We start from the raw sequence: 12,989 nt of genomic DNA on the forward strand, positions 1-12,989 counted from the left end.
GAGCGTAAAAATAGATTTAAAAAATAAAAACTTAGTATATCTACAAGGAGAGTGAAAGGGCTGGAGGAACGAATGTGCAGCACATAAATGAAAACATGAAAAATTGTGCTGCATTAGTGCTGCTGTGCACGTATGAAAACGCATGTATGCGCACACAAAAACACACACATACATACAGGGCTTATGTGAACGTTTGTGCCTTTTGTGGGTGCGCTTCGTGAACGTATGACATTTTTCGTTTCGTTTTTACGGTGTGGTAATTGAATTTGTGCAACCTGCCGCACCCATGCAACCGCATACTCGCAAACACTCACATTTATCCATATATGTATACACACAGCCACACACACAAAGGCGCAGCAACATATGCTCATTGAAAGCATGCAGAGTGTAGCTTTTAGGAATAACCTGAATTGCCTGAATTGCTGAGGCATGCAACACGCGAACATACATACCTATACAAGTAGTTCTCGTATATAAATGGAATGAATGATATGCTCCCGACTTTCGTTGCAATGCAACTCACGCAAAACGCAACGCAATGTAACAACAACAACAATAACAATCCGCATACAAAGTGAATACTTTAAATCATGCGGTGAGGTGTGACTTGGGACCAAAGCAGAATAAGCAGCAAGCAGGATTAAGCACTCAAAGCAAAACAGATAACCAGGAAGCCAGCCATCGGCCAGTCAGCAAAAGTACTGAGACCTCTCCAACTGCATAAAAAGATGTGACATCCTTTTTGTCTAACTTAAATTCTAACACTGACCAATGTCCAACGCAGAAAGTTACACCCTGATGGTGTAGAAAAAATTAACTTTTTTACAAAGTTTGCTGCATGGAAAAAAGCTCCGTGCAGTTGCGCGTGTGCCTTCGTTGGATTTGACGTGAGTGCATAGTTCCATGACAAATAAAATTTTTCAATTTCAAAATTTTTAGAAGTCTCTGGTAACTTGTGTGCACACATGCGTGCAAGCAAACGTACTCTATATATAACTATGTGTGTGTGAGTATGGAGTTTCTGTATACATTTTGATAGCAACGTAGCTGAGTATCGGTATCCACTGCAGACATGCAAGATCAAGAGATAAGTTATTGAGCCTGTGACTAGAGAGACTCTGGAAAATAGTCGCTGTTATTGGGAAGAGCTGCTTGAAATGTAAAGAAAAACGGGTAGGCAATTGCAAACTTCAGAGTGTTTTATAGAATAGAACCTCCCCAGTTATCCACTTTTGAGACCTGCTACAGTCCACTATAGTTTTTTAATTAATATTCTAGGCCTCAAACTCTTCCTTATTTTATAACTCACACGATACAACTTCTTTATTATTAGTTAATCTAAATAAGTACCGCAGCAAAATCCATTCTTCAATAAGGAGTATTCTTTATACATACTTCTACTACTTACAATATTGTTACGAATTTCGTTACTGAAGGTGAATCGTGCATTAAAGATTTTCCAGCAATGCCGTAGAGCCTTTGGTAAAACCTGGGGTCTGAAACCTGCTGTGGTCCTATGGATATACACAGCACTTATCAGGCCAATCATCACTTACGCTTCTGTGGTCTGGTGCCATGAGTACAACCTCTGGTGATGCCCTAAATGATATGTTTGATTTGCTCCCCCTGGATCTTAAGATACAACAGGAAGCAATAAAAGCAATGTGTAGACTCCATAAATATGGTTTCTGGCACGAAGATGGAACTTCGGGACACAGAGGAATCTTTAAGTTGCTATCGGAGCAGTATTCACTCTTTTTGGCACCTAAAGATGACCTGATACCCACAGTTTCATTTAGAAGGAAATTTGATGTCAGATGGAGCAATCCAGAATGCATGCAGGGAGGTTTGACCGATATTTTCTTTACCGATGGGTCCAAGAACGAAATAGGGTCTGGGGCCGCATGGTACTTAAGCGATAGTAATAAGTATCACTATGCTATGGGGGGAATGACAACGGTTTTCCAAACAGAAGTTTTTGCCATCCTAAAAGTAGCCGAATGGATAATCGAGAGGAGATGGAGCGGGAAACAGACTGGAGTCTTCAGTGACAGTCAGCCTGCATTGAAAGCCCTGGAGAACGCGAAGCAAACCTCAAACCTTGGATCAGCGGTGCCTCCACAGGGGCCAGAGCCAATAATAGGAATCAGTTCCGCAGGAATCAAGAATTGGATCAGCGATTATGTAGGCAATCTAATAATAAAGAGCGATGGTCCGGTCTAGAACGCTGCAGAACTGCAAAGTGTTTTGTGACAAGTCCGAACAGAAAACTGTCAAACTTTCTACTAAAACTTAGAAGGAAAGACGTTCGGTTGATGGTCGGTATCATTACAAGGCACAACCCATGGGGTCAGCATATGACCACCATTGGAATCATCGAGGACCCGATATGCCTGTCATGCTTCGAGGAGGCGGATAGCACTGAGCACTTTCTCTGTCAGTGTCCTGCCTTTGCTAGAGCACGGCTACGAGTATTGGGTTCCGATGGCATGAGAATGAGTAGTATTCGTTCTCTAAAACTGGAGGATATTTACAGATTTATCTAAGAATCTGGAAAATTCTCACAGGTCTAACTATCTGTCTATGTATCTATTCGTTCCTATCTCTTTCTCTGATACTTTTCTTCTTCCCTCCTTGCCTATCTACCCCCTTTCCAGAGCTTTAAATACAATAGGCTTTTTAGTCTGAGTGTTTAGGAGCCACCAAATTTCCTGGTGCTCCTTGGCTCGACTTTTTCAAATTTCAATGTGAAACAATTTTACAAACTTAAAAATTAAAAGAGGTTTCTGATTTTTAGAGGATTTATTAATAATTATATATGTATATGGACTGGTTCGAAGGCGGATATCACAGAAAAACTTTCTTAAAAAATTAAAACATTTACGATGATGGGGGTTTTGCCCACACAAGAATTCCTCGGTCATTGTACGACATATTTTAAAAGCTAATGTAAAATACAGGCAACAAATTCATACGTGAGAGCGATTATCGCTTACTCTTTTGTAAGTTTTTTTGATATAGCAAAACAGCAAAAGTAGTCATGGTTAGGTACTTACATTGTTTCGGAGAATTATGAAGCAGTATGGAATGCGCTTTCACCAATATATCTTGGTGAATCAACGCAACAATAATATAAAAACATTACCACTGACTTTGCCCAATTGTGTTGGTGCACATTTCCATCAAATGTTCTTCAAAGTCAGGATCCATGTTCTTCAATTACAAGAAGATTTTTAGCATAGTGTTGTTAGCAGCATTTGATGATAAATACACCTTTACGGCAGTTAGCTTAGGCGCTTTTGGAAGTCAGAGTGACGAAGCCATTTTTCATTGCCCGAGATTTGGAGAAGATCTGTTGGAAAATAGATTTCCACTACCACCTGAAACCTCTCTTCCATCATCAGTACAGTCATTTCCACATTATTTCTTGTGCTTCTTGTGCTGGAATTGTGCTTCGTCGCTAAAGAACAACCTCATGAAGCCAAATCTGGGTGCCAATGTCTTGAAAGAAACGAGTACTTAATGATACGCTGTATTGGGCCCGTTACGTTATTGAAAATTCATTTCAAATTTTGTCTGCTGAGCACAACAAGCCTTATTCGCCTTGCCGAATACATGGGAAGTCTCGGACAAGCACAATTAGTTTTTCGTCTTCCCTTATGAATGCAATGTGAAAAATTGTATAAAATACAAACTAATAAAATTATAAATAAAACTATAAATACATTATGCTTTCAGTTTAACATTTCATAAGCCATTTGCAGTGATTTGTTCGGCAAGTGAAGTAACAAGCAGAACGCAGAGCTTGCTGCATACTTAAAGGCGCGCAGCAAGTCGCTTATTAATATGCTTTTGTTTATGCAAGGCTTTCTCATTATTTTCTTATTTCACATGCTGGACGAGGGAGCAATTCGTGAAAAACTCATGCAGTTTGCGACTGCAGACTTGAACTTTTTTGGTCAAACGCAGCTGGTTTTGAATTTAGTTGGTGTCGAGGTAATAGCTCTGCGATGACAATAATTGTATACTCTTCAAGATGATTTATTTAGATTATACCGCGCGCATTCCAAACAACTTTTGCTATGATCTTGTCAGCTAATAGCCACATAGCTGCCAAAATCTTAGGCCTGGCGTTCTTGGGTGTTGATTGAGAATGCCAGTCCTTTGTTGCGATTGTTCCCTGACCTTGACCGAGTTGTATAGTCCATTTGAGCAGTCGAATTTTCGACAACTTTCCCAAGTAAGTCCTGCCGCGTAGCGTCAATGGTGCTTGAATATTGCAATGCATCGATCGATTGTTAAGCGGGCGGTACGGCAGTTGCACCTTCTTGTTGGCACCAAATGCGCTCGCAATTCCCCGTAACGGCATCTATTTTCTCATTTCGAAATAAATATGAACCGAAAACGCCGCCCATGCTCCATGAATTTTGGGAACAGATTTTTTTACCTTATTGAACAGAAACTTCTTTCTACACAGTTTGCCATTCTCAGCTGTCAAAATATGGTTATCGATATCAATAGTTCCCAAGCAACTAAAAAAACACCCGATACTGTACATATACTATAATATGCATATACTTGTAAATATTGAGTAAAAAATTTATAATATAATCCAAACGGTTTTATTTAACATTTCAGAGTCCAACTCCACCACAATATGTGTATTGGCAGAAAAACGATCGCCTTATTAACTACTACGATTCGCGGCGTGATATTTCAATCGAAACAACTCCTGGACCACGTACACAAAGTCGTCTCATCATCAGAGAGCCACAAATTTCCGATTCGGGAAACTACACATGTTCGGCCAGTAATACAGAGCCAGCGAGCATTTACGTTTTCGTGTCAAAAGGTGGGTTTAAAGGAGATGAGCAAAAATTTTAAAAAATATTGTCCCGAAGAACCTCAATTAGGGCAATACAAAATCGACTTGATTTAAGATAAAAAACAATTGAATGGATTTGGTTGTAAAATAAATTTAAATATATCAAAGCGATTTTGTCGCTTAATATACGGAATCATTGAGATAAATCCGGAATATTGAACTCTAAAGAATATAACTAATGGATATGTACTCAAAATTAATTCCATTTGAACGTATCTCGGCACATTAAGAGTCTGAAAAAAGTTTCGACGCAGTTTACAACTCTCAAAGTATTTTTCATGTTTCATTGTTTTCGTTAGTTTTGTATGAAAATGTGTTTTTTTTTTTTTTTGTGCGAGTATACTAAAACCCGTTCCATTTGTGGAACAACATCAAGACGCACACCACAAATAGGAGGAGGAGCTCGGCCAAACAACCAAAAAGGGTGTACGCGCCAATGATATATTTATATATATGTACTAAAACCCCATTATACTAAAAGCCGAATAAATCGAGGTCTCAATTTTTGTCCAAAATTCAAAAAAGTGCTTGTAATTTGCATCAGAATTACGAGTTTATTACGCAGATTTTAAAATTTGTTTGGGGATGCAATCTTATTCCCCATTTGATACCAGTTCAAATAAAGTTCAAAGCTCCCGTTACTGTATGTATGAATATGTATGTTAGAAGATAGTTAGGCCGAACAAAAAAATACAAGTTTAAAAATCTACAGGCATTTTTAATTTTCTTACTCAAATATAATTAGTAAAACTATTACATAGTTATAAAATACATACTATATAAATGGAGGCTAATTTTTAAAGAGAGAAATCAGAAATGAGCAAGTGAAATTTATAATAATAACAACTTGCTAAAAAATTTAAATTCTAACATTGGAAAAATCCGTTTGCTCCATTTTTATAACTTATCGTTAATAATTCTCGTGATTTCATTTTTTGAATTGGTATTTCGTGGCTACAATCAGAAATGTTGTGAAACAAAGAAGAGTAAACAAGCAAACAATTGCAATTAAATTAAATGTTATTTGAGATGACTAATTATTATTATCAATTAGTCTCTACATGTAAAGGTAATTGTGCCTTGATATAAATAATATTTAGGTCGTATTTGAATGAGGTCGGGAGCAATGGGTTTACCAAGTTTGGGCTAGTTTTATAAGTCGTTGCCCAAGTTCCACGCATTTATCCAAAAGAGAGCTTGACACAGCACATTTTTCTAAATATAATATAAGAATTTCTCTTTAATTAAAACAGCAACACCAGTTTTATGGTTTTTGAACTAACCTTATATGGGAAGTAGCATGGTTATTGACGAATTTGCACAAATAATAATGTGTGTACTAAGTGTCATGGAAATATATTAATTTTTGCTCTAGTTATTGTGTCCTCGCGTGAACGGACGGACGGAAAGACATGGCTAATCGACACCTCCTCATTCTGAGTATTTCGGTATATAAATACAAATCCTCATATATCTCGATTCCTTTATGTTGTCACATACAACAGTTATGTGTGGTCCTTTTCAGACCAAATCTGTATAAAAAAATTCCTAACCGCTTGTTCCCCACTCTTTCGAACTCTGAGGCAAATTTTTTAAAACTTATTTGGGCCATAAAAATATTTGATCTTAATACAAAATGGTTTGGAACTTTTACCAAATGAGTGCGTACTCCCGCGCTAAATTGGAATCACTCTGCCCCAAACAATGTCTCTGCAAATGTTGCACATTGCAATAATAATATTAAATTAACCTATTTTTATGCAACCGGGCGCTTTTTCTTGTAAAACCTTGGTAAATTGTTCATTATTTCTTTCTTCCTTTCTCTCTCCACTTCATATTAAAAGTCAATTACTTTTTTAGAGATTAACTGAACGTGCTAATGTGGGCAACAGCTGTTGTCAACGACTTACGCTCATCCTGCTAAAACAAGCATAATCCCCACCAACTTGGGCTTCACACTCTTTCATTTACTCAGCTTGGTTTCATGCACATTTTGTTTTTTTTATCATATTTGTTTCTGCTATCCATAGTTGCAATTTTTGCATTTAAATGAAATTTTATGCAAATTTACCCTCGCTGCAATATGCTTGCAATTTTGAATGTTGCAAATAGCATCCAAATAAAAAAATCGCAATAATTCATTTTTCGTAGATTTGCATTTGCATTTGTATTTGCAATTTGCATTTATATTTACCGCATATTTTTTTTCTAATATTTTAGCTTAATGCAAAATTGCGTGTTTTTCACTTTTTTCTTGCAGGCGATAATATGGCGGCCATATCACGAAAAACTTCCTCGGCCGATCGGATTGCAGCGATATTCAAGTATCTTCTGGCCCCGTGCGTGCTGGTGAATACGCTGGGAATAAGGTGAGTGAGTGTTGGAGTTTAGAGTTTTCTAAAAATTATAATTTTAACTAGAACAAAAAGGCTTTGCTCTATAACTTTTCGAAAACTAGCTAGACATAACAACTACAATGTGTTGATTATAATTGCTTCTGTTGGTCGATATGTTTAAGCCATTTAAGCCACTGCAGTTTTTTGACGTCTGCTAGCATTTTAAGTACTCTCTCGAAATTATGCAGGAACTAAAATTTATGATTTGAAATATTTATTCAAAAGCGAGAAGAACTGAAAAATTTAAAAAATAAATATAAATTGCAGACTTAGCGATTGCTCCAATACAACTTTCACCTGCAAGCAAGTCAATATAAAGTTTTTTAAGCTCTTTCAACTAACGTGACCCTTTGTTCCTCCCATGAATCGTAGGAAATATTAATGAGAATTCCCGTATATGTGGCAAAAATGGTTCGAGGTTTGTTATGTATTTTCTTAGGCACATAATTCCTTGTATGGAAAAAATGCACAAGGCCGCCGTAATTTTTTTTTAAATCAACGCGATTTATGAGCTCCTTCAAACGTGTATTTTGTTACACCAAATGCAATGGGCTACCGCATACCCGAAATTTTTATAAAAATTCTGATTAAAAATTTTGAAATTTGGAATTTTTAAATTTTGTACTAAGTATAAGGTTGTCAAAAAAGTCTTGCGGTATTTCCGCAAGCTTGTCTTTGCAAGCGCGTAGTTCTAGTTGTATTCGTCGCATCGGTTCACGCTAGAGCTTTTTGGAAAGCTCTTTTCACGTGCTAACACGTGTTTGATTAATTGTTGTTTGCTTTTAGTCGTTCGTGAGTTATAGCGTCGCAAACATGGAGCAAAATAAAGAGAAAATACGGCATATTTTACAGTACTACTACGATAAAGGCAAAAATGCATCTCATGCTGCCAATAAAATTTGTGCAGTTTACGGACCCGATACAGTTTCCATTTCCACCGCACAACGTGTAATGTTATGTAAGTGATTGTACTCTAATATAAATAATAACACACCTTTTCGTATAAAAATAGATTTCGGGATAAAAAACAAGCGAAATCGAGGTAGGAGGAAAAATATGACTTAGGATACTTTAGCGAATATGTAATATCAAAACCATCAGGGCCTGGTGAGAAGACAGGCAACAAAGTACAAAATAATTACACCTACGTTAATTTGTTCTTCAAAAGTGGCCTTTTCACAGCCACAAGCTATTTAATGAGTATTTAGCAACACCTTAACTTATCACAACGGGACTACATTAAATATGCAAGCGAAGTTTTTAAAGGCTATTTTTAGAAAATATCAGAAGTCGTCATAACGTTAAGAAAAGAATGTATATAAGAAGAATGTTACGAGAGCTTAAACGAAATGGAAATCAAGCTAAAAATATTCAAAAAAATTACACGCAAAAATAACAAAAGTATCAACTCAAAGCATTAAAAACTCTAGCCCCTAATTATAGGTAGAGTAACACTTGAAAGTTAGAACCTAATTTGGCAAGTCTCTATTACTTTAGAAAAAAATCTCTTTTGGTGTCTTTTGGCGTTTACTCAGAAGCTATAAGTTGCACTGAACTTGCTGCTAAAGGCATAAATTTTGCATGAGGCGCTAATGCAAAAGCGTGCTGAAGAGCAAACCGAGGAGTTGTTTGCCTTAAATGGGGACTTCTTTTGTTGTCCAAAACGATAAATAAAATTAAAAAACATGTATTTCTTTTAGATTTAAAATAAGCCAGAAAATATTTTCTTAGTGACTTTGTCTGGCCGGTAGCGATTACTAAAGTCTTCTTCTTCTCAAACCGTCCTCTTTACGAGTATATTGCACATTCGACGTACTTGGACTTTTTCGACTTGTTCAGCCGCTGTGTTGCAACTGCTTGTTGTAATTAGTACGTTCTAAGTGAAATTCTTGCAACCTTGGCAAGATTCTAACTGTACATTCGACAACTGCTGTGCGGAAAATCTTTTAAATTGGTGTCATTAAACTTTTGTTCGCACGATTGCTTAATTCTTTTTCTCGCCATTTTCAATAGTAAATTACTGTCAATATCGAAATTATCAAAGAAAATATTTATAGAAAGGTCCACTATTTTTGTTTACACTTGTCCCTAAACTTATCTATGCAAAGAAGTGCCGAATATAATACCAAACATTTATAAGTAAAATTGAAGTTCGTTTAATTTTACCTTACAGCTGGAGCTAAGTGAAAAAGCCTATTCTAACTATGCTCATTACATTTATGCAAAGGGATGAGGGGAGTTAAACCATATTTTAAAACAGTTCAGGTTTTATTTGCTTCAATACATTTTTAAACATTTTTTTATTTGTAAAGCATTTGTAATCTTTTTTTCACCTTTTACGAATTTAGACATAAATAAATAAGAAAACTATGAAAATACTTTTAAGTGACAAACATGGAACGAAGGATTTCAAACTATTCCAACAATCTTTAAGGCTGCTCCAGTACTCCAGTTTTTAGTCAGAAATCGTCAGGCATACGAGTGTAATATTTTGCTGGTATAGAAGAACAAAATATTTGTTAATGCACTAACACCAACTCCTTTCTGCACTAATTGGTATCACGTGTTTCATGGTATCAACGACACTAATTGGTGCAGGCGCTTTCTTTTAATCACGTCAACTGCGGCTGCGGTGTTAACGCAATTTCACCGTGCAGCGCAGTGCTACCCATATTTATAGATGGCGGATTTGAAGAAATTTGTGCAAAGAATTATTCGCTTATATTTGTGTGCTGTTGTGGGTTGAGCAAAATATTCAATTAATTGCCTGGAATTAATAAAATGTCTTCAATAAATGTAGTTCAATATTCTATAACTCCTTCCAATAGTATAAAACCTTTTCGGGATAAAAATTAAGTGTGCAGCCTCTGTGAAGATGGTCTTGCATACAAAGCATTATTATATTCCTTACTAGCAATTAATTTAAAATAAATATAATACGAATATGTTTTATAAATCGATTGAATCAGTTGACTTTGTTGAACTTCAGTGAATTAAAATTAATTATTTCGTTTAAACCCATTGCTTGCAGTTGCACTTCGCCCAAGGCGCTCGTTACTGCTGGAATGGGTTTTGATACGCCGCTTTCGGTGAAGTGATACACCCATCAAATTGCTCCTCCTCATATTCCGGAAAATCTTTAAAACTTTCCAACTTATTAATTGCCGTTGGTTTCATAGCGGTGTGACCACTTTGTACCTTCCTATTCTCTACTTTTCGTAAACTCTTTAATCTCATTTTGTTCTCTAATAAATAGTGCCTTGTTGATTTATAGTTTTTCTGCATGTACGAGTACTTCAATTTTAAATCTATAGGCCAGATCTATTCCTCTCTTTTGTTTTTTTTTTTTTTTGGTGATTTCTTTCACATTTTCGGCGGCCTTCACTGTCATTGAATAATATGACCGAGAGTCCTATTCACTGGTTCCCGAAATAACTGATCTCATTTGATCTACCGTCGTACCTAAGGCTTCAGATGTTATTTACGTTAGCAATGAGTCCCGCATTTAATATTACTAGCAACGAAATGATAAGCCATCACTCCGAGTTTTTAACAACAACCAGCTTGAACTTACTGAATTCACCAGGAGCAATTCTAGTTAAAAACTATTTTTATCTATGCAAAATTAGTAAAAATAAGAAAATTATCATCTTAACTTTTAAACTTTTGCAATTTTCTCTCTTTTCTTTTCAGACGCATTTTTTTAACCTAAGACTTAAATTAAACTTAACGAATAAATTACAAATAATCCTACATAAGATATTTTCAATTTAGATTTAACTAAAAAAAATCATAGAAAAGTATAAAAAATAACTAACTTAAATGCATAGCAGTAAACAATACATTTTAGCACAATTTAAATATATAATTTATTAGTGTTCCATCAAAACAAACAAGAAAAAAATTAAAGATATGAAAGCCAATGGGGCGTAATATTAATTAAGGTAAGCAAAAAATGTAAATATGTAGTGTTGCAGCCGAATAGTGTTGATCGAATAAAAAATATGATTAATAATAATTGTAAATTACTATTTATGGAGAATATTTTTTTTATTAGATTATTTGTAAGTCATACAAAAAAATCCATTTAAACCTACAGATATGTATAAACTAATTAATAAGTTATTGATATATTCGTAATTATAATTAAATTTAGTGCTATTTTTGTAATTTAAATTTCATAACAATTTAGTTGTAACATTTTTGTATGTAAAAAGCCTTTAACCAACTCAGTTTATTCCGCGAACTTTGTAAATTTTCATGGACAGAAAAAACAAATAGAAAAAAAAGAGAAAAATAAATACTAATTGCAACTTACAATGCCATTAATTGTAATTAATTAAATTAAGAGTTTGTTACAAATTTAAGCAGACATGTTGAAATTAATCCGAAAGTGAAAGTGAACATCTATGAAAGAATAGATAAATACTTAGTGGGAAATTCATTAAAAAATTAGTAGCAAAAATGCAAAGAAATCTTAGTTTAGGCGAGGAAAAACATTAATTAAATTTGCTGTTAAAATGTCTAAAATTAAAAACAAAACACAAATAATTGTAGAAGTTAAATTCTAGCTTAAAATAAATATAGTAAATAAGTAGTTAAAAAAATATCAGCTATAAGTTTAAAAAGTAAATATAAAATATAAAAAACCAAAAAAGAAGACACACAGAAAAAAATTAATAAATAAAAACGAAAGGTGTGAGTAATTAAAAATAAATTGAACAAAAATGAGCGAATAGATATACTGGAAATAAGAAATGCAAAAAAATAATAATAATTATAAATTCTCTTAAATGTAGAACCCTTATTAAAATTTAATGAAAATTCGATGACATTACAAATGCTCCCCAAATAATGCCGAGGCAGTAAAAATGGCAATTAGAACAAAAATTATACGCACAGTGGGCAGTGGGTACGCACTTTTCGATACCACTGAGTTTAGATCTGAAAGTTTCAATACCGAAAGATTTAAAAGATGCCCACAGTACATCTGTTTCAGCTTCTGCATCATGGGTTAGGTTAATTCGAGGCATGCAGGAGGAAAAGCAAGATTGCTTCGCACAAAAACGCTCTCGAAATTAAACTTAGGCTCTTCCTGGCTCTTCCATTATCATTAAACCTTTTCAAAAGTTTTTGCGTCCAATTGTTAATTATAACATATTTTGTGTAGATGTTTTCTGTTCTACTAATATAGTTTAGTTTTTATTGCTTTTTTAACATTATTAACCGTAAGGGGAGCTTAATGCCATATAGTACATCTTTGCGTTATATTTTGATTTTTCAGTAACTAAAGTTGTAGTTCCCTTCTTCAGGAATGTATTTTAGGTAGCGTTGTTGCTAAAATATATAAGGACACTTCTTCAGCCTCTTTAAAAAATATCGGTGATTCTCACCGTTTGGTAATCTGTTGTGTCGCTCGTTGATAGTGTTGCACTTGTCGGCTTGGACATCGTAATTGTTCCTGATTTGGATGTGTCGATGTTTTCTTGACATGCGTGCCATTTAATCATTATTTATTCTGCTTTTGGTTATGAAATTGTAAATATTATTAACCTTAAGTTGAGCTCAAAGATGTATGCCAAAACAAAATATATTTTTTTAATAACAATAAATAAAGTAAGCAAATACTTGAAAACCCTACGAAGAGCATTATACTTCGAATTGTCCTTCTTTGACTTTGGATTTAGATTTTTTGTTTTAAAAGT

General features: G+C 34.7%; 1 protein-coding gene across 1 annotated transcript in view; it reads left to right on the forward strand.

Annotated features, from left to right (window-relative positions):
* LOC129245962 (zwei Ig domain protein zig-8) overlaps positions 1 to 12,036 on the forward strand; it is a 90,637-nt gene extending 78,601 nt beyond the window's left edge. The window contains exons 6-8 of the mRNA XM_054884420.1: positions 4,642 to 4,855; positions 7,149 to 7,257; positions 10,978 to 12,036. Coding sequence (XP_054740395.1) covers positions 4,642 to 4,855; positions 7,149 to 7,257; positions 10,978 to 10,996 — 342 coding nt within the window. The 3' untranslated portion in view covers positions 10,997 to 12,036. The remainder of the gene's footprint in view (positions 1 to 4,641; positions 4,856 to 7,148; positions 7,258 to 10,977) is intronic.
* The last annotated feature ends 953 nt before the right edge of the window (positions 12,037 to 12,989 follow it).

This window comes from Anastrepha obliqua, chromosome 4, assembly GCF_027943255.1.
Source record: "Anastrepha obliqua isolate idAnaObli1 chromosome 4, idAnaObli1_1.0, whole genome shotgun sequence".
NCBI classification, from domain to species: Eukaryota; Metazoa; Arthropoda; class Insecta; order Diptera; family Tephritidae; genus Anastrepha; species Anastrepha obliqua.